The sequence below is a fragment of the Balaenoptera physalus genome (assembly GCF_965194825.1).
Source record: "Balaenoptera physalus genome assembly, chromosome: 6".
Taxonomy (NCBI): domain Eukaryota; kingdom Metazoa; phylum Chordata; class Mammalia; order Artiodactyla; family Balaenopteridae; genus Balaenoptera; species Balaenoptera physalus.
This window is the reverse complement of record NC_138885.1, coordinates 82,131,226-82,152,085: the sequence shown is the minus strand read 5'-3', so window position 1 is coordinate 82,152,085 and position 20,860 is coordinate 82,131,226. Positions and strand designations below refer to the sequence as shown.

The following is a 20,860-nucleotide window of genomic DNA, read 5'->3' as shown; positions in this document are numbered from 1 at the left end:
TGAAAAACCTAACTAGCTATTCACAGTAGAATGAAAATAGTTTATTCATACAAAGGAATGCTGTACAATGAAAGAAATTATTGCTACACACAACATGAATAAATCTTGCAAACATAACATTGACTGAAGTCAAATAAAAAATAATACTCTATGGCCCTATTTATATCAAGATCAAAACCTGAAAAAGTTAATCTCATTTTGTTAGAAGTCAGGATAGTAGTTACCTGAAGGATGGGGAGGGAGTAGTGGCTGACAGGGTGCATAAAAGAATTTCTGATAATTTTTATCTGGGTTTTGGTTACAAGAATGTGTTCATTTTGGGATAATTAACTGGACCTGTGTGCTAGATGTTTGTACTCTTTGTGTACTTTCGATTGTATATTATATGTCAATTAAGGGGAAAAAAAAGAAAGCCAGTGTGGCTGACAAGAGTGAAAGTGAGGAAAGTGGAGAATGGTAGACCATAAGATCAGGGAGATAAAAAGGGACCAGATCATGTAGGGCCTTATCAGCCAGGATGAGGAATTTCAGTAATATTTTAATGTGATGGGGAGTCACTGGAGAGTTTTGGGCAGGTGAATGACATGAACTGATTTACATTTAATAAGTTTACTTGGCTGCTGTTCAGAGGATGGATCGTGGCAAAAACAGAAGCAAGAGAGACTAACCCAGGTAAGAGATGATAGTGACTTCATCTAGGGTTGCAACAGTGGTGATGGTGAAGTGGCCTAATCCAAGATATATTTTGAAGTTAGTGCTATCAAGACAGGTTCATAGATTAGATTGTAAGATCAGAAAGAAAGGATGATGCTGAAATTTTTGGCCTGAGCAGCTGGGTGAATGGTGGTGCTATTTGCTGAGATGGAAAAGACTGAGGGAGCAGCATGTTCAAAGAGAAATCAAGAGGTTTACTTCTGATACATGAACACTGAGATACATATTAGATGTTTAGGTGGAGATGTTAAGTAAACAGCTAGATATAAAATTCTAGAGAAATCAGGGGTGGGAAAATAATTTGTCATTAATGTTACAGTGCTTAAAATCTTGGGGCTCTTGGAAGAGATCACCTGGGGAATGAATAGAAAGAACAATACAGGTGAAGTGGAGTAGCGGGATGATATCTGATCATTGGGGCAGATCAACATTCTGATGTCAGGGAGAAGAAAAAGAACAGCTAATGAGTTAGAAGGAAAATCAGGAGAGTGTAGAGTCTCAAAGCCAAGTCAGGTGTTTCCTGAAGTAGAGAGTGAACCACTCTGTCAAATGCTACAGAGATATCTAATTAGGTGATAAATGAAATTTAACTACTGGGTTGGGTAGGATGCAGGGAGAGTATTTGGGGAGAGTTAGGAATTGGAATAAATTTTACATTTGGGGAATGAATCTGTATAACCTGTTGTTGATATAAAACTTTTGAAGACTTTGAAGCCTTTTTAGTCTAGCAAAGGAGTATCTGCTAAGATTAATGGTTAATAGTATGTAACGGTAAATTTTGGAAATTTCAAGGGGGATTTAACATAAGCAACCTATAATGGATTCTTTTATATAAGATACAAAAATTAGATATGAATCTGCCATGAGAGTGCTACACCCCTTTCAACATGGATCAGTATTTATGTCCTTAGTATCTCGAAGTCAGGTGGCTTGAATTTTCCCAGTCTTCGTTTCATCTTAATTGAAAGGCATTTTAAATTGGCTCCTAATGGTACTTGTGTCAATGACCTCTTATTTGGAAAGCTTTTCATTAATAACTTCTTACTAAAATTTTGAAGTCTTTGACTTTGTTCACTATTTTATCAGCCATGGCTGAAACAAAATAACTGAATCAATGAATATGGGATCTATAGCTTCTACATGAAAGAGTACAGGGCTTATAAATTTCTTTCTTTCTTGAATTTAGGAGGTAGGGAGGGCCCTCTGTAGAGAATTTGGGCTGTTAGTGGTTCTTTTGCAAAGGAATGAGGGTTCCAGAAGATATAATGGGAATGACTATCAGGGAGAGCAGTATTAGGAAAAAGCACACAGCAGTATTGGGATAACTTTATTAGAGGCCAAAGGCCTAAGACAGCTATTGTGTGTTGCTGAATCATGACAGAATCTGGGTCTGGTTCTAACTGAAAATGTGGTGAAGAGACTTTTTTAATTGTAAAGAACAGGGACTCACCCAAACAGATCCAGAAAAGAGAAGGGAGCAGTTAAGAGACAAGTGCAGGGATCAAATGGGAATCCAAAGACAAAAACGCAACATAGCTTGTTTTCCTGAAAATTGAACTGCCAAGTGTGGACTTAAGGCGAGTTTGAGTAGTGCATTTGCCTGTTTTTCTCTCTCCAGCTATTTCTGTTTGCTTTGTTCTCTGTGTTGTACAGGCTACATGCTGCTTCTCAGTTTTTTCGTCATCACCCCATATAATTTCAGCTTTCACTTGGCTGTCTTGTCTTCTTCAGCTCAAATTTCAAATGACCTTTAAGCTTCTTTGGCTGTCATCAACTCACAGCTACCCATTGTGTTTTAGGTTAAATACCAAAGAGTGAAAATCTTGTCTAATGCACTTTTCTTCCTCCTTTGCTCCCTGGGCCTTAGAATTCTGGTTAGCCTCAATTGACTGTCCTTGGGTCCACTGCCAATCTCTAGTTCAGCCACTGCTGGCGAGAGGGCGAAGTCTCTGGGCAGAGCAGATTCCTGCAGAGAAGGGGCAATGATGGGATGGGCAGTGGCCTACTGTAGTAGGTCCTCCTCACTTTAAAATTACATGATTAATTGAAATTGTAAAGGCTTGGAACTTGGGAGAAGTGGCATGAAGGCCCTGTGGCTGGTGGAGTGAGCATGGAAAGAGTGGTGGGAGATGAAGTCAGAGAGGCAGGCTCCTGGGCCATATTATGTAGAGCCTTGCAGGCCATGGAAGAGAGTTTGAAGTATGTGTGTATCTCAGATAAATATCCACATCTGTTCAAATATGTATTAGAGATACATAGGGAAGAATCTGAAGGGTTACATACCAAATTAATAACTGTGTCTTTGAGGAGGGAGAGGGCCGACTAGGATTAGAGTTGTGGTTAGACTTTATATATGTTTTATGAAGAGGGATATAGTCATGTGCTATAGTCCACAAACATGTGGAATTCAGAGTTAATTAGAAGAGTCAGGGGCAATAACTAGAGGAGTAAGGTTGAGGCAGGGTCAGTCGGTAAGGCCTGGAGATCTACCTGCTGTGCAGTCCCAGACGGGACCTAGTTCTTCTGAGCCCTAGGACTGAAAACATAGTCTGAAAACTGCGAATTCAGACCAACGCTCTAAGTTCTTAGTAAGACATTCCTGAACACTAATAAGCTTTCAGCTACATTGTGTTAAACTAAAGCAGAGAATAGAATGTGAGGCAGGGGTTCTTAAAATAATATAAGAAATTATTAATAAAACTAGTAATGTTTTACTTTTATTAAAATTTGTAAGATTTTATAATCTTGAAGTGTATAGTCTAATTTGGGTTAATATTATCAGATGATTTTTTCATAATAGAATACTTATAACATGATATTTGCTTGTACAAAGAGTATCAAACATTGTAGATTTAACTTATAAATGTTAACTCCAAAGGATGTAGCTAGTACCTGAAGAATTTTATTCATTTCCATGCTTATTTATGTGGTCTTTTAAAATTTAAGCTTAGGGGCTTCCCTGGTGGCACAGTGGTTGAGAATCTGCCTGCCAATGCAGGGCACACGGGTTCGAGCCCTGGTCTGGGAAGATCCCACATGCCGCGGAGCGGCTGGGCCTGTGAGCCACAATTGCTGAGCTTGCGCGTCTGGAGCCTGTGCTCCTGCAACAAGAGAGGCCCGCGCACCGCGATGAAGAGTGGCCCCCGCTTGCCACAACTAGAGAAAGCCCTTGCACAGAAATGAAGACCCAACACAGCCATAAATAAATAAATAAATAAATAAATAATGTTAACTGTTAAAAAAAAAAATAAACCAGTGCTTATATTATTATGATTATTTAAGTAAAAAAAAAAAATTTAAGCTTAGCATACAGTACATAAAATTTATAAGAAATTGCATGTGCTTTTGAGTATTTTCTTAAGGTTTAAAAGTTTCAACAACTTTTAAATGGTTGAACTGAGTATGAAAACACTTGAAAGGCTTGAGGAAATTGTAATGAAAAATTAGAATAATCAAATAGAGATAAGGCCTTTTCTATTTAGCTTATACTTACTTACTCTTATTAAGTGACTGACATTGTTCCAAATATTTTACGTGTTTTAACTTGTTTAACTCTGTGAAGTTAAAGATAGAATACACTAGTTAAAAAGGAATAAGAATGAGTAGAACTAAACAATCTACTAGAAGTTCTGAATAATGTGAAAAAACATAACATAGGAAATGTATGTCACAATGCGAGCACTGACAAACTTGGATACTTTGTAGTCACATGTATACCTCTTATTTTATTCAAATATATCTGTTGATTCAGAGATGACTGTTAAGTTTGTCATTTTCAGTGACATTCAATAAGTCAGAAATAGACTTTCAGCCACATCTTTTTATTTTGTAAAACTTGTGTTTAGTAATGGATTTTTAAGAGTTAAATAGTTACTAAGTGTTGTATCTGAGAAAAATGATGTTGCTAATTTTATTTGATGAACTGTGTGAATAAATAAAATGTGTTAATATTCTATTTAAGGCTACTGAAATTTGCTAGAATAGCTTGGTTATGCTTTTTTTTTTTTTTTTTAACTTTGGGTTTATTTATTTATTTATTTATGGCTGTGTTGGGTCTTCGTTTCTGTGGGAGGGCTTTCTCTAGTTGCGGCAAGTGGGGGCCACTCTTCATCGCGGTGCGCGGGCCTCTCACTATCACGGCCTCTCTTGTTGCGGAGCACAGGCTCCAGACGCGCAGGCTCAGCAATTGTGGCTCACGGGCCTAGTCGTTCCGCGGCATGTGGGATCTTCCCAGACCAGGGCTCGAACCCGTGTCCCCTGCATTGGCAGGCAGATTCTCAACGACTGCGCCACCAGGGAAGCCCCGGTTATGCTTTTTTGATGATTGGTTCCACTAAGAATACTCAGTGGTTCTGGGAAGAGTCAGTATTCTATAATGCTGCATCTAGTTTGAAATAAGAGGGAATTGGGGAAGAGGACATGAAGCATAACACAGGATACTAATCGAAAACATTTTCGCTAAAACAAATCTGTTCCAGATATCAGGGATACCCATGTATTTTTCACCCAGAAAGTTCTTCTGAAATTGTGTGGTTTAGGATTTCCCTCCCGTCTATCTCCTGAAATTCCTTTAAAGAAATTCTTTATGAAGAATTATATATAATATATGTTATGTATATCTTTGTATATGATATAATTTACTTGGTTTATCATGTTTGTGAATGTGAGTTTTTTTTTTTTAACCCCCGCAGTATTTTTAAAACAATTTTTTGCCTTTTCCCTAGGGAGTTGGTCTCTCAGTTCATGGGCAATTCCGAGTGGCTACTGAAAAGTCTCTTTTTGCAATGCCAGAAACAGCAATAGGTAAAAAAAAAACACCAACTAAATTTTTCATAATTACTTTTAGAATTATCATCTTTTGATACATTTCAGAGTACAGTTATTGAAGGAATTGATGGAATCTTGTATGAAAGAACTTTTAAAAAGAAATTATAATAGGAAGATACCTAAAAGTTTATATTAGCTCATACCTATATCTGAAAACACAAAGGCAAGCATATTTAAACTGGAGACACTAGCGCACTGTAGTCGATTTTATATATTTATTCTTACTGAAGTATAGTTGATTTACAATGTTGTGTTAATTTCTGCTGCACATGTATTTAATTTTAGATGAAAGATTATTAGAGGAAATATCTTGCATTCAGATCTATGCTCCATTTTGAGTTAACTTTTGTATGTGGTGAGAGGTATGGATCAAAGGTATAGATCAAAGTTTATTATTTTGCATAGGGAGATAAAATCATTCCCACATCATTTTTTGGAAAAAGCTACTATTTCTCCACTGATTGCCTTTGCACCTTTGTATGTGCTGCTCTTGGTGCCAACACCACACTGTCTTGATTACTGTTGCTTTATAGTAAGTCTTGATCAAGTAATGATAATCCTCTAATTTTGTTCTTTTTTTTTCTTTCAAGTTGTTTTGGCTCTATAGATCCTTTGTATTTCTATGTGAATTTTAGAGTGATTTTGTAAGTTTCAACAAAAAAGCCTGTTAGAATTTTTATTTGGATTGTCTAGGATCTATCAATTTAGGGAGAATTGACATCTTAACAATGTTGAGTCTTCAGACCTGTGAGCAATGTATATCTTTCCATTTATTTAGGTCTTCTTTAATTTCCCTAAGCCATGTTTTGTAGTTTTCAGTTTCTTATACATCTTTTGTCAGATTTTTCCTTAAGTATTTCATATTATTCAATGATATTATAAATGATATTTTTAAAATCTAGTTCTGATGTTAGTTATCAATATATAGAAATATAATTGAGTTTTGTACTTTGTATCCTGCAAACTTGATAAACTCACTTACTAGTTCTAGTAGATTTTTTGTAGATTGAATTGAATTTTCTAAATAGATAATTATGTTGTTTACAAATAAAGTACATTTTACTCTTTTCTTTCCCATCTGGATACTTTTTAATGTTTATTTTTTCTTGCCTTGTTCCACTGGGTAGAACCTCCAATACAATGTTGAACAGATACGTTGAGAGTGGGCCTTCTTGCCTTGTTCGGGATCTTAGGGGGAAAACATTCAGTCCTTCACCAATTAAGTACAATATTAGGTATAAGTTTTTCATAGGTGCCCCTTATCAGGATGAGGAACTTTCCTTCTGTTCCTAGATTTCTGAGGGGTTTTATTAGGAATGGACTTTAGATTTTGTAATTTTTTTCAGCATGTGTTGAGATGATCATTGGTTTTTCTTTTTTAGTTTGTTAAGGGTGGATTACTTTGATTGGTTTTTTAACATTAAACTAACCCTGCTTTGCTGGGATAAATCTCACTCTAGTATGATGTGTCCTACTTTTTATATGTTGTTGGGTTTGATACACAAAAATTTTATTTGGAATTTTTGCATCTGTGTTCATGAGGGATATTGGTCTGTAGTTTTCTGGTAACATCATTTTGGTATCATTTTGCTTGCTTCATTTTGCTTCATTTTGGTATCAGGGTAATGCTGGGTTCATTTCTGGAAAAGTTTGGGTAGAATTGGTTCTTTTTTTTCTTTTTTCTTTTTTTTTATGTGTTTGGTAGAATTCACCAGCGAAGCCATCTAGGCCTAGAGTTTTCTTTGTGGAGAGGTTTTTAACTACAAATTCAAAATCTTTAATAGATGTAGGCTATTCAAGTTATCTATTTCTTTTTGTACAAACTTTAGTAATTTGGGTCTTTTAAGGAGTTTGTCCATTTATTAGCATAAAGTTCATTTACTTATTAGCTTTTTAGTATCTGTAGAATCTATAGTAATACCTGGCTCTCTCATCCATTTTTTTTGGCCATGCCATGTGGCATTTGGGATCTTAGTTCCCTGACGAGGGATCAAACCCGTGCCCCCTGCATTGGGAGTGTGGAGTTTTAACCACTGGGACTGCCAGGGAAGTCCCTCTCTCATTCTTAAAGAATCTTTTTTTTTTTTTTTAACAGATTATTTTAAAAATTTATTTATTTATTTATTTTTGGCTGTGTTGGGTCTTTGTTTCTGTGCGAGGGCTTTCTCTAGTTGTGGCAAGCGGGGGCCACTCTTCATCACGGTGCGCGGGCCTCTCACTATCGCGGCCTCTCTTGTTGCGGAGCACAGGCTCCAGACGCGCAGGCTCAGTAGTTGTGGCTCACGGGCCCAGCTGCTCCACGGCATGTGGGATCTTCCCAGACCAGGGCTCGAACCTGTGTCCCCTGCATTGGCAGGCAGATTCTCAACCACTGTGCCACCAGGGAAGCCGTCTCATTCTTGATATTAGTAATTTCTGTCTTCTCTTTTTTTTTCTGATCACTCTAATTAGAGGTTTATTAATTTTATTGATCTCAAAAGAAGTTTTTTGGTTTTCTGTTTTATTGATTTCTGCTCTGATATTTATTACTTCCTTCTACTTACTTGAAGTTTTATCTCCTTTCTCTAGTCTCCTAAGGTGAAACCTGAGGTCATTGATATGAGACCCAGGTATAGAATTCTATTCTGATGTTTAAATGTCAGTACTTTAAAGATTTTGCTACACCATCTTCTCATTTATGTTGTTTTCCATGAGAAATCTGCTCTTATCATTATCTTTGTTCCTCTGTAAATAGGTGTCTTTTTTTTTTTTCTTTTTTACTTTCTCTGGCTGCTCTTAAGATTTTCTGCTGATCACTTGTTTTGTGTGCCTTGATCCCTTGATTATGATGTACCTTTTTGTAGCTTTCTTCCTGTTCTTATGATTGTGTTTATTGGGCTAGTTAGGTTTATAGTTTTTGTCAGATTTGGAAATTTTGACAGTATTTCTTCAAATATTTTTCTGTCCCCCCCATTTCCTTTTCAGGAGCTCCATTTAAACTTTTGTTAGGCTCACTCATGTATTGTTGATTTTTAAAATTTATTTATTTTTTTAATTTTAGATATTTGCTATTCATGTGTTTTCAAGTTCACTAATCCTTTCTTTTGCAAAGTCAAAACTGCCCTTAATCCCATTCAGGTATTTTTTAGCTTATACATTCATCTTAGTTTTCATCTATAGTAGTATCATTTGGGTCTTTTTTAAAAAAATATATTATTTGTTTTTTCTTTTTTTTAATTTATTTATTTTATTGATTTATTTTTGGCTGTGTTTGGGTCTTTGTTCCTGCGCACAGGCTTTCTCTAGTTGCGGAGAGCAGAGGCTACTCTTCATTGCGGTGTGTGGGCTTCTCATTGCAGTGGTTTCTCTTGTTGTGGAGCACGGGCTCTAGGCACATGGGCTTCAGTAGTTGTGGCACGTGGGCTCAGAATTTGTGGCTTGTGGGCTCTAGAGTGCAGGCTCAGTAGTTGTGGCTCACGGGCTTAGTTGCTCCGCGGCATGTCGATCTTCCCAGGCCAGGGCTCGAACCTGTGTCCCCTGCTTTGGCAGGCGGACTCTTAACCACTGCGCCACCAGGGAAACCCCTCTTATTTGCTTTTATTTAACTTTTTGAACATATGGTATATGTTTATTATAACTGTGTTGATGTCCTTGTTCGCTAATTCTTATGTTTATGTCAGTTCTGGGTCAGTTTTTCTCATTTTGTTTTTTTGTTTTGTATTTGTCTTTATAGATAACCTTACAACATTTCAAACTTTATTCAAACACACCAGTGGTGGCAAAGAGCACAAACAAGTGACAGGCACGATTGCTAACGCCAGGATCAAAGGCCAGGAAGGAGCTTGAGAGAGCCTGTCGTTCCCTGCCCTTTCCTTCCCCACACCTTGCTGTCACTTTTCTTTTCTTTTTTTTTTCTTTTTTTTTTTTTTTTTACTGGCGTATAGTTGCTTTACACTGCTGTCAGTTTCTGCTGTACAGCAAAGTGAATCAGCCATATGTATACATATATCTCTTCTTTTTTGGATTTCCTGCCCGTTTAGGTCACCACAGAGCACTGAGTAGAGTTCCCTGTGCTATACAGTAGCTTCTCATTAGTTATCTATTTTATACATAGTAGTGTATATATGTCAATCCCAATCTCCCAATTCATCCCCCCCACCTTTTCCCCCTTGGTATCCGTACGTTTGTTCTTTACATCTGTGGCTCTATTTCTGCTTTGCAGATAAGATCATCTATACCATTTTTCTAGATTCCACATATATGCGTTGATATACGATATTTGTTTTTCTCTTTCTGACTTACTTTACTCCGTATGACAGTCTCTGGGTCTTTACACGTCTCTGCAACAGTTCTGGATCAATTTTGATTGATTGTTTTATCATGTCATCATGGGTGGCAATTTCTTGCTTTTTTAGATTCCTGGTAATTTTTGACTGGATTCTAGACATTGTAAGCTTTACTTTGTTGAGTGCTGGATATTTTTGTATCGATGGTTCCCAACTTATGGTGGTCTGACTTACAATTTTTTGATTTTACGATTTTACAATGGTGCAAAAGCAATATACATGTAGTAGAAACTGTACTTTGAATTTTGAATTTTGGCCTTCTCCTTGGCTGGCCATATCTGGTACCGTACTCTCATGTGATGCTGGGCAGTGGCAGTGAGCCATAGCTCCTATGCAGCCACACAATCACAAGGATAAATGACTGATACTTAGAACCTTTTTGTTTTTCACTTTTAGCATAATAGTCAATAAATTATATGAGATATTCAACACTTTATTATAAAATAGGCCTTGTGTTAGATGATCTTGCCCAACTTTAGGCTAATGTAAGTGTTCTGAGCACATTTAAGGTAGGCTAGGCTAAGCTATGATGTTTGGTAAGTTAGGTGTATTAAATGCATTTTTGTCTTATGATATTTTCAACTTATGATTTGTGATGGATTTATCAGGATGTAACCCCAATGTAAATTGAGGAAGATCTGTATTCTTATCAATATTCTTGAGCTTGCTTCTGGGATGAGGTTATGTTACTTGGAAACAGTTTGTTCCTTTCAGGTCTTTTAGTTTTTTAAAAAATTTATTATTATTATTTTTTTTAGATGCAAGGTTGGAGCAGTGCTCAGGCTAGGGCTAATTATTTCCTACTACTTAAATGAGACCCTTCTTTGCATTCTACTCAGTGCCCCCACGAATCCTGAGTTCTCATAGTCTGATTGGTGGGAACAGGCACTATTCTCAACACTGTGTAGGTTCGCAGTACTGTTCTCTATAATCCTTTCCTGTGGTTCTTTCCATAACCTCAGGCAGTTTCTTCATATACACGTACTGATCAATACCAAGCTGAGGACTTAAGGGAGACACTCTGCAGATCTCCAGAGTTTTCTCTCTGTGCAGCTCTCTCCTCTCTGGTACTCTGTTCTGGGAATTCTGTCTGCCTCAGTCTCCCTGGATTCTTAGCTTTATTCGCCTCAAATCAAGGGGTGTTCTGGGCCTGGACATTCTCTCAAGGCATTAAGCTGGAGCTTTTGTAGAGTTTACCTCACTTGTTTTTAGATATTCAGAGATCACTTACCTTTATTGCCTGATGGTCCAGTTTGTTGAAAACTGATATTTCGCATATTGCATTTGTTTTTTTATAGTTATTTCAAGTAGGAGAGTAAATTTAGTCCCTCTTACTCCATCTTATCCAAAGTGTAATTCTCCTGGATGGCTACTTTAGATTAGATGGTTAAAGAGGTTTTCCAAGGAGATGTCCTTTAGGCTGAGATTTGAATGACAGGAGGGAAGCAGCTATATTAATATCTTAGAACAGAATACTGTGGTGTTAAGAAGTTAGTCTAAAGCAAGAATAAAGCTTTACCTGTTCAAGGAACCAAATAGAGTCAACCATCTGAATCAAGGGCAGGAGTGTTATACTGTGCTCTTCAAGAGGTACACAGGGACCTCTGGTGAAGAGTTTGGATTTAAACCTAAACATTATGGGAAACTGTGGGAGAGTTTAAAGCAGGGAGTGGCATGGTCTGGTTTACATTTTAATACCGTCATTCTGGCTGCTTTAAGGATAATGGATTGTAGGGGGTGCAAGAGTAGAGAGGCTTGTTAGGAGGTCATTACACTAATCTAGAGCTCTGCTGTCTGATACTGTAGCCACTAACCACAGATGGCTATTTAATATAAATTAAATTTAAATAAATTCAGTTCCTCAGTTGCAAAGTGTTTAATAGCCACATCTGGTTAGTGGCAGCATAGATTATAGAACATTTTCATCATCATAGAAAATTCTATTGGATAGCACAGGTCTAGAGAGAGATAATTTTAAGCTTGGAGTAATATGGAACTATAGAGTGGATAGATTTAGAAAATGCTTTGGAGTTAACTTGCTTGCTGATATAATGAATCAGGAATAACTCCAAGGTGTTTAGGTAGTGCTGCTAGATGAGACCAATTAGGGAAGGAGCAGTATGGTTGGAGGGATGAGAATCAGGAGTTGTGTTTTTGCTATGTTATATCTGGGATGCTTATTATCTATGTGGTTAAATCTAGAATGCAGATTTGAGAGTTTGTATTCAAGGGAAAAAGGCATAACTAGATAGACAGATTTTGGACTGTATTGGTCTGCTAGGGCTGCCATAACAAAATACCAAGACTGGGTAGCTTAAACAACATTTATTTCTCCCAGTCCTGGAGGCTGGAAGTCCAACATCAAGGTATTGGCTGGTTTGGTTTCACCCAAGGACCCTGTCCTTGGCTTGTAGACAGCTACCTTCTCTCTGTCCTCACATGGCCTTTCCTCTGTGTGTGCCCTCAGTGTCTCTTCCTCTTACAAGGACACCAGTCCTATTAGATAAGGCCCCCACTCTTATAACCTCACTTAACCTTAATTACCTCTTTAGAGGCCCTTTTCTCCAAATTGTCACATTGTGGGGTTAGGACTTCAGCTTAAGAATTTTGGGACACCATTTGGGACACAGTTCCATCCCTAACAGGGACTGATCTGCATATAGATACTATCTAAAGCTGTAAGAGCTAAGGAAATTCGTGTGTGGGGTATCAGAGAGCCTCAGATGAGACCTAGGCACAGCAGTGGGCACAGGTCCAGCAAGGGAGGTGGAGCCAGTAAGGGGAACTGGAAAGAAGCAGCCATTGAGGCAAAGGGCGAAGAGGGAGAATGTGGTGCCCTGGAACAGACAGAAGTGTTTTCACTTGGGCAGAGTGCTCCTGAGGTTCAGGGGCAAGTAGGAATGAATATTGAGGAACAGAAAGACGACCAGAGTGGCTGGAGTATAGTGAGTGAGTAGTAAGAGATGTAATTGAAAAAGTGGTCAGGGGCCTTGAAGACTGATAAAGGTGTTAGTTTTAATCTAAGAGAAATAGGCAGTCATGGAAGAGTGTTAAGCAGTAGAATGCAAGAGTCTTATCAAGATTTGTGTTATTAAAATAATTTTTAAAAAAAGAATTCAATCAGACAAGAACATAGAAAAAAGGTTTGTGTTATTAAAAAGTTCCCTCTGTTGTGTAGAGAACTGTTTAGAGGAGGAAGCAAGGGAACATAGTCATTGATGGAGGGTTAAGGGATGGTCCGGAGAAGGTTTGAGTTGGGATGGCTGTACCGTTTATTGGGGTGAGTGATACTGGAAGGGGGATGATTGTGGGGGGCAGTGGTTATGAATTCAACTTTTGACCTATCTTGTTTGAGATGCTAAAGATATTTCTGTTTACAGTAGCATGCCACTGATTCTTTCAAGTCTAGGACCTTTTTTTTTTTTAATAAATTTATTTATTTTAATTATTTATTTTTGGCTGCTTTGGTTCTTCGTTGCTGTGCATGGCTTTCTCTAGTTGTGGCGAGCAGGGGCTACTCTTTGTTGCAGTGCGCGGGCTTCCCATTGCGGTGGCTTCTATTGTTGCGGAGCACGGGCTCTAGGCACACGGGCTTCAATAGTTGTGGCACGTGGGCTCTAGGGCACAGGCTCAGTAGTTATGGCGCATGGGCTTAGTTGCTCCGCGGCATGTGGGATCTTCCCAGGCCAGGGCTCGAACCCGTGTCCCCTGCATTGACAGGCGGATTCTTAACCACTTTGCCACCAGGGAAGCCCTAGGAACTTTTTGACAAGTAGAACTGGAAAGAATTTGAATGCTTGTATTTTTATCTGAATTAATTGAAGCAATTTTCAAATAGATAGGTGGATTATAAACCTAGAGGGTCACAATTGTTTAAGGAGCTCTTAAACACCAAAAAGTAGTGTACTGGCAAATATTTGCATATATGCTATTTTTAGTTGTTGCCAGTAGAGAGAATAAGGGAATTTAAAAAATACATGGTTAAGAAAAGAGTAAGTGCAAGTGATTTAATTAGGTATAAACTTGTTCATTTAGTAAGACTAATGGTTATCACATCACTTTAAGTATCTTGAATATTAGATAATTGACTGGACATTGATTAAATGGTAATAATAATTTATCATAGATTACATATATTTTTTCCTGTGCTTATCATTTGGAAAGAAAATATTTTTTCAGTCTTTACCTACATCGGAGACTCTTAAAAAGTAGTAGTAGAGATGAGAAATTTAAGTAATATTTATCAAGTAGTTATCCAGAACATTGTGCCATCATATCCTTTATTGACTTCTATAGAAATGAAACATGAAAAATTTGAAAAATACCCCAATTAAGTTAGCACAATTTATAGCAAGTCTTTTGTGACATTGATTGCATTGTATAGTACATTGTAGTACTGTGGTATAGTAATAATGTTTTTACTGTAGATTCAGACTCCAGAGAAAAATGGCTCTTTGATCTCAAGTAAAGAGAGCTGAATTTATCTTTTTCATTTGAATCATTGTCTTTTTTTTGTTTTTAATTACAGGGCTATTCCCTGATGTGGGTGGAGGTTATTTCTTGCCACGACTTCAAGGAAAACTTGGGTGCTTCCTTGCATTAACAGGATTCAGGCTGAAAGGAAGAGATGTGTATGCAGCAGGAATTGCTACACACTTTGTAGATTCTGAAAAGGTAATTACTTGGATGATTGCATTTTGTGTTGTTTGGAATAGCTCATACTGCATGGGGAGGCAGTATGAGTGGTTGAGATGACAGGCTTTGGTCTACATGGGTCTGAACCCTACATATACCCTTAAAGCTGTGTGACCCTGGGGAAGGTGCTTAAGCTCTCCAATCCTCATTTCCTCATATGCAAAATGGAAATAATTATATCTGGATCCAGGGCTGTTTTGCCTGGTACCCTCAGTGAATATTTTTTGATGAATAATTATAGTCTGTGTAAAAAAAAAAAGGTAATATTTTAAGAAAATCTAATATATAAAAATCTGAATTTATGTATAAAAAGATAGGCTTTTATAAAGATATTTTTGAAAGATTCTTTTGTTAGTTTCCCTAGTGCATTTAAAAGTTTGTAAAATATGGTCTTAAAAACTCTTCTGAAGGTTATCTGTTGTAAGGGACACATATTACTTACCTTTGTCTTAAAACATTTTTCTTAAACAGCACGGTCAGTTTTCTTAGCCCAGGATAGCACAGTGGCAAAGGATGTGCAGATGGACAGCCTGGTTTTAAATCCTAGCTTGAATTTAGCCTCTTTAGCCCCAGTTTTCCCAACTTCAAAGTGAGGATGGCAGTTTTATCACAGCAGTTGAAAGTCATTGTGTTAAATGTAACAGAAGGCCCAGTTCAAGGTGGTTTTGCCTCACAACTCCCAGATAGAGATTTGGTATTTTTCTGCTTCAGCTGGCATAGCTCAGTCTTATTGGACTGGCTTGTGCCTGAACCACATGGGTGGGTGGAATACACTGGCTAATCTATATCCTAGCTAATGTGCTCCATCCCTGGAACTGTGGGGTTAAGTCAGTTTCCCAGGAAACCCATGGATTTCTGATCTTGAGGGAGGGGTGTTATGGGATGGGGAAGGCATGCTATTAAAATGTATGAAGTATACAAAGTTGAAAGTTGTCCCCTTACACTGTTATGGGGGCCTTCCATCGCATTTGCCTGAATTTTCAGATCTTTCTCTTTTTTAGATCTTTATGGGCATCCTTGGTCACATTGAGTAGGTGGCTGTCTGATTCTTCCCTTGAGCTGTAACAGGAAGCAAACATGGGTACTCCATTATTTGCTCTGGAGGGACACCCTTGATTATAGTGGAATTTGGTTAAGGATAGGGGAGAGAGCTGATCCACAACCCTTTCCTCTCTTAGTCAGATTGCCCAGTAATATATGCAGTGCATAGACTACCATTTACAGGGCCTGTGGTGGATAACAGAAATGAATAATACACATTGGGAATGGGGCTAGAGGTGGGTACAAAAGATAAAAAACCATCTGTATCATCTGACAGAGTAAAGTATGGTAAGTGTACAAACAGAATACAAAGAAAGGATTCAACGGATTGAATCCATTGAAGGAAGAGCTTACTTATAAGAAAGGACTGGAAGTTTTCTCATAGAGGTTGCAGTTCAGCTGGGCCTTAAGATGAGTGTTGTCAGGAGAAGTTTTTCTGGATAGAGGAGACTTTAATGAGCAAACCCCATAGGGGTAGGAAAGCATTAGCTATGTTTTAGAAACAGTAAAAAGTCCATTTGGCTGAGTGTAGGAAGAGGTATGTGAGGGTTATAGGGGGAAAACTGTTGGAGGACAGAGGGAACGAAAAGTACCCACCGAACTGAGAAGGTATCTTGAGACCAAAAAATGAGGCAGGCGGCTCCATATAATTAGTGGATCAGTTTGTAATAGGGTAACTTACGCTCAGGGTGGCATTGGGACAGTGATCTGGCAGCATTCGCAACTGCACTCTGCACTGCTGAGGGGCCACTGGGATAGTTTTATAGTTGACCTTCGGGTATGGGGATGTGTGCTTGGAAACAGGACATGCATTCCTAAATTGGGATTTATGAATGAGTAACTCGTCTCTTGGGCACTGGGAATACGTCAGTGAGAGTCTTCATCATTGTTTGGGGACTAACAGAGCATGGAGGCCACTTGGTCCTAATGATTATTAAATGATGTCTATTAACTATTGATACAAAGCCCTTGATGACAAAGAAGTGATTTACCACACAGTACAGTCCTGGGTAGGTTCAGTGGAAGGACAGGAGGAACTGTATGGGCCCAAGATGGTGTCAGTTATGTTAATAGCCATACAAGAGTTAAGTGTGGCTATATTATAGACCTGTGCATTGACTATAGTAGCCATTAGTCACATGTGGCAATTTTCGTTAAAATTAATTAAAATAAAATTTATAATTGGGATCTTTAGTTGCAACACTACATTTCAAGTGCTCAATAGCCAGAGGGAAACAAAGATGAATGTCTCTATTTCTCCTCTTCAATTTCTTTCGTCTTTATCCATTCCTTGCAAGACAGCATTTACTTTGTGGGAATGTGTGTGCCTCAACTTCAGTGAAAATTGCCTTCATTGACTCAGCTGAAGGGAGAGCATCATAATTTTAAGACAAGGATTTTTAAAAAGAATGTAAGATTTCTGAAGAAAAAAAATTCTGTGTTGCTGTGGTGTTTTAAATGTTTTCCTTTCCCACCCCCCCGTAGTTGGGCATGTTAGAAGAAGATTTGTTAGCCCTGAAATCTCCTTCAAAAGAAAATATTGCGGATGTCTTAGAAACTTACCATGCAAAGGTAATCTTGTCAGTATTCTAACCTCAGATTTTAATTCATGGGGAAGGGGAAGTGACTAAAAAATTAGCAGTTGGTGAATATTATAGTTTGAGGATATAAATAAATGTGCTGGGATTTATTTACTTTAAAGCTTGTTGGGAGTATCAGTGCTTCACAATCATTTGGATGGCCATCTGAGAAGGTGACTTCTTTATGCAACTACACAGCTAGTTTTCTCATTGCTGGTGAATTTCAGTGCATAGCCTTGTGATTGGCCCTTGCAAGGGCTTTTTACAACACACTGTGACATTTGTGTAATGGAGGTTCAGTGTTGATGCTATTTGTGGAGCTGCTAAAGTGAAACTCTGGTCTATATCTAAATATAATAATAACATACATTGCAGTGTTTTCTTTTAATTCCTTTTGTTGTCTAACTTAAATTCTCTTTTAAGAGCCAAGAATCTATAAAAATGCTACATGACTTCTAGTTAAACATGATAGATGCCATATATGCTCCCTCCTGAAACCCCACTAAAATTGTAGTAAAGGAATAAGAAAGGTAGGAATCCACAAAGAGAAATAGAACAGAAAAGGAGACAGTGGCAGGCATGAGATGTCAGGATTTTGGAAGCTTGAAAGTGGAATGATGAGGGCAACTACTTTAGACCCGAGAACACTGAACTCAGTGGGGGAAGCCAATAAGAAGTAAGCCAGTTCTTTCTGTAGACTCTTTGTAGGGTACCAGCTCCCTCTGACAGGCCTTGCTGGCTAAGGGCAGGGATAGGTGAGGTGCTCTACTGAAAAGAGGCAGAACATATTAAATGGGAAGAATTCTGGCCTCTTCTCCTAGTTGGTTTCCAGAACTCTTACGTACCATCTATCTAAGTTTGGGCAGCCATAACAAAAATACCGTAGACTTGGTGGCTTAAACAACAGAAATTTCTCCCAGTTCTGGAGGCTGGAAGGTCCAAGATCAAGGTGCCAGCCTATTAGGTTCCTGGTGAGGGACCTCTTTCTATTTTGCAGATGGATGCCTTCCTGCTGTATCCTCACACAGCAGAGAGAGAAAGTGAGCTCTCTCAGGTCTCTGCTTATAAGGGCACTAATCCCATCCTGAGGGCTCCATCCTTTTGACTTAATTACCTCCCAAAGGCCTCACCCCCAGATACTATCATATTGGGATTAAGATTTCAACATGAATTTTGTGGGGACGCAAACATTTAGTCAGTAGCACCATCCCACTCCCAAGCAGTTCATTAGAAGCAAAAGAAAACCTGTAGCTATTGACATTCAAGCACCCCTCTAATGAAAAAAACATCCAGGCCTGATCATCTCATAACGCATCAGACAATTGACAATCCCATAATTGCAATTGACATTACACACAGAGCTTCCTAATTTTAGTGCTTCACATAGAATAACAAGGATTGCCAGGCATTAAAAACCGGAGATTGGCTAAAATAAAAAATGTACTTGAAGGAAGTAGGCAATGCAAGGAGAAGAAGGAACCCTAACAATTATAGGTTTGGTTGTTTTTTTTAATCTTCAGATAAGAGGAAAATATTTCATCTGTGAAATAGAACAGATGTTACGAAGAGAAATAGTCAAAGAATAAAAAGAAATTTAAAATGTGACAGTGCAATAGGGGAAAACCTCACAACAGATTAGATTAAAATTGATGGATGAGGAAGACTCTAAGAGGATAATAAGGTGGAAAATGGAGAGAAAAGAAAATTAGGTATTATTCCAGGAGGTCCAAACCTGTTAGGAATTTGTAACAGAGGAGAGGAAATATTTAGAGAAATGGTACCGCCCCCGCAAATTACCCAGAACTGAAGAACATGAGTACAGATTCACAGGCCCTGAATAGTTAGTGTATGAATGTGAATGCAGAGCATGTGAGCATTTCATCAGATTTTGTCAAAGCATCTGACAGCCTCTTACGTTGTCAAATTGGGTAAACACGGGATGGATTATAGCGGGTGGGGGGTTGAAGCGCCTTCCCAAGGAGTTCTGTTAAATGTTTGGGTATTAGTCTGTAAGTGAAGCCGTCTTGGCCTTCTCTTAGTCAGTGTTTTCCTCAGTGATTTGGATGAGAATGTTGATGGCGTTTTGATCAGACTGATTTGAAACTAAGAAACTAAGTTAAATTAGGTAAACATGTTGGTGAAAAAAAAAAAAACCACTTCAAGTTCAGAGTGATCTGTTTAATAGTAAAAATGTGAAATTTGATAGATGTGTGGGGAAACACTCCATGTGTTTTCCTTTCCTTCTCACTACTACCACATTCACAACACTCCTGACTCCAGACGTGTTGGTTTTCCACACATCAGGCAATTCTCCACGACACAAGCTGGGTGTCTTATGATTCCCTTCAATGCTGACACTGTCTACCTGAGGTTCGCATTCAGATCCCACAACTTAATGGGCCCAGTCCCACAAGATGGACCCTACTTTACACACCAGTCACAAATCCCAGATTGTCACCTGTACTTCTCACTGACTGGCAATAAATTGGGGTTCTCATGACCCCCGCCTTGGGTTTGATAATTTGCTAGAATGACTCACAGATCTCAGGGAAACACAACATTTATTGGTTTATTATGAAGGATATGAATGCACAGCTTGATGAAGAGATAACATAGGGTGAGGTCCAGAGGGGCCTCAAGCCCAGGGGCTTCTGTCCCCATGAAGTTGGGGTGAACTACTCACTCTTCCCTGCATGTTCATTAACCTAGAAACTCTCCAAACCCCATCCTTTGGAGTTTTTATGACAGCTTCATTATATAGGCATGATTGATTAAATCATTGACATTGGTGATCGAACTCAATCTCCAGCCCTTTTCCCCTCACTGGAGATGGAGACGGGGAGGTGTGGGATTAGATAGTGGAGTATGGGACTGCAACTTCCCTTGGTTGGTTCCCCTGGCAACCAGCCCCCATCCTTAGGGCTTTCCTATAGTCACCTCAGTAACATAAACAAAGGTGTGATTGAAAGGGGCTTGTTGTGAATAACAAAAGACAGCCATTTCACCTTTATTTCAGGAACCGAAGACAAAAGACCAAATATTATAACAAAAGGTGATCTACTTAGGGATTTTTCATGGGTTTTTGGGAGCTGTGAGCCTGGAACAAAAGGCCAAATATATGGACGAAGACCAAATACATATTTTTTATTTTAAATCACAGTATCACAATAGAGATAATTGTATTGCAGTCCAAGGTACCAAATTCATAAGTACAGGATGGGAGAAATGTAGCCTACAATGGCACCAGTTTTAAAAAAAGTTTTAACTGCCCAGTGTAAAGCACAGCATAATAGGACTGCCCCAAAACTAACCTAGAGTTAGTCCTGTTGTTTAAAGCATTGTATCCAAAACAAGGGTATGCGGAACCTTGTTGTACTTTGCTATGATTCAGCCACATCTGCAGCTAAGGTACATGTACCACACTTTAAGAATGACCTTGATAAACTGGAATTTGTACATAAGAAGGACCTGGATTGTGAGGGGACTCACAACTGCACTGTGTGAGAAGAGATTAACTCAAGGGGGACTAACTAGAACTATAAACACGAGAGGGCTGATTTTTGGTTCAAAAAAAAATTTTTTTTTAATCCTAATTATAGTTGTTCAAGCACTTATGAGTTCTTTTCTGAGGTAGTGTTTTTCTTCCCCTTGAGGTCAGTGCTGTGGGGATAATCGGGG

At 38.4% G+C, this 20,860-nt stretch overlaps 1 protein-coding gene across 4 annotated transcripts in view; it reads left to right on the top strand.

Annotated features, from left to right (window-relative positions):
- The window catches only part of HIBCH (3-hydroxyisobutyryl-CoA hydrolase), a 90,581-nt gene that overhangs the window by 46,149 nt on the left and 23,572 nt on the right, over window positions 1-20,860 (top strand). For 3 of the 4 annotated variants that reach the window (XM_082467245.1, XM_082467244.1, XM_082467243.1), the window contains 3 exons: window positions 5,439-5,517; window positions 14,395-14,540; window positions 17,088-17,174. In XM_082467245.1, coding sequence (XP_082323371.1) covers window positions 5,439-5,517; window positions 14,395-14,540; window positions 17,088-17,174 — 312 coding nt within the window. The remainder of the gene's footprint in view (window positions 1-5,438; window positions 5,518-14,394; window positions 14,541-17,087; window positions 17,175-20,860) is intronic. The other variant, XM_082467246.1, reaches the window with a different exon arrangement.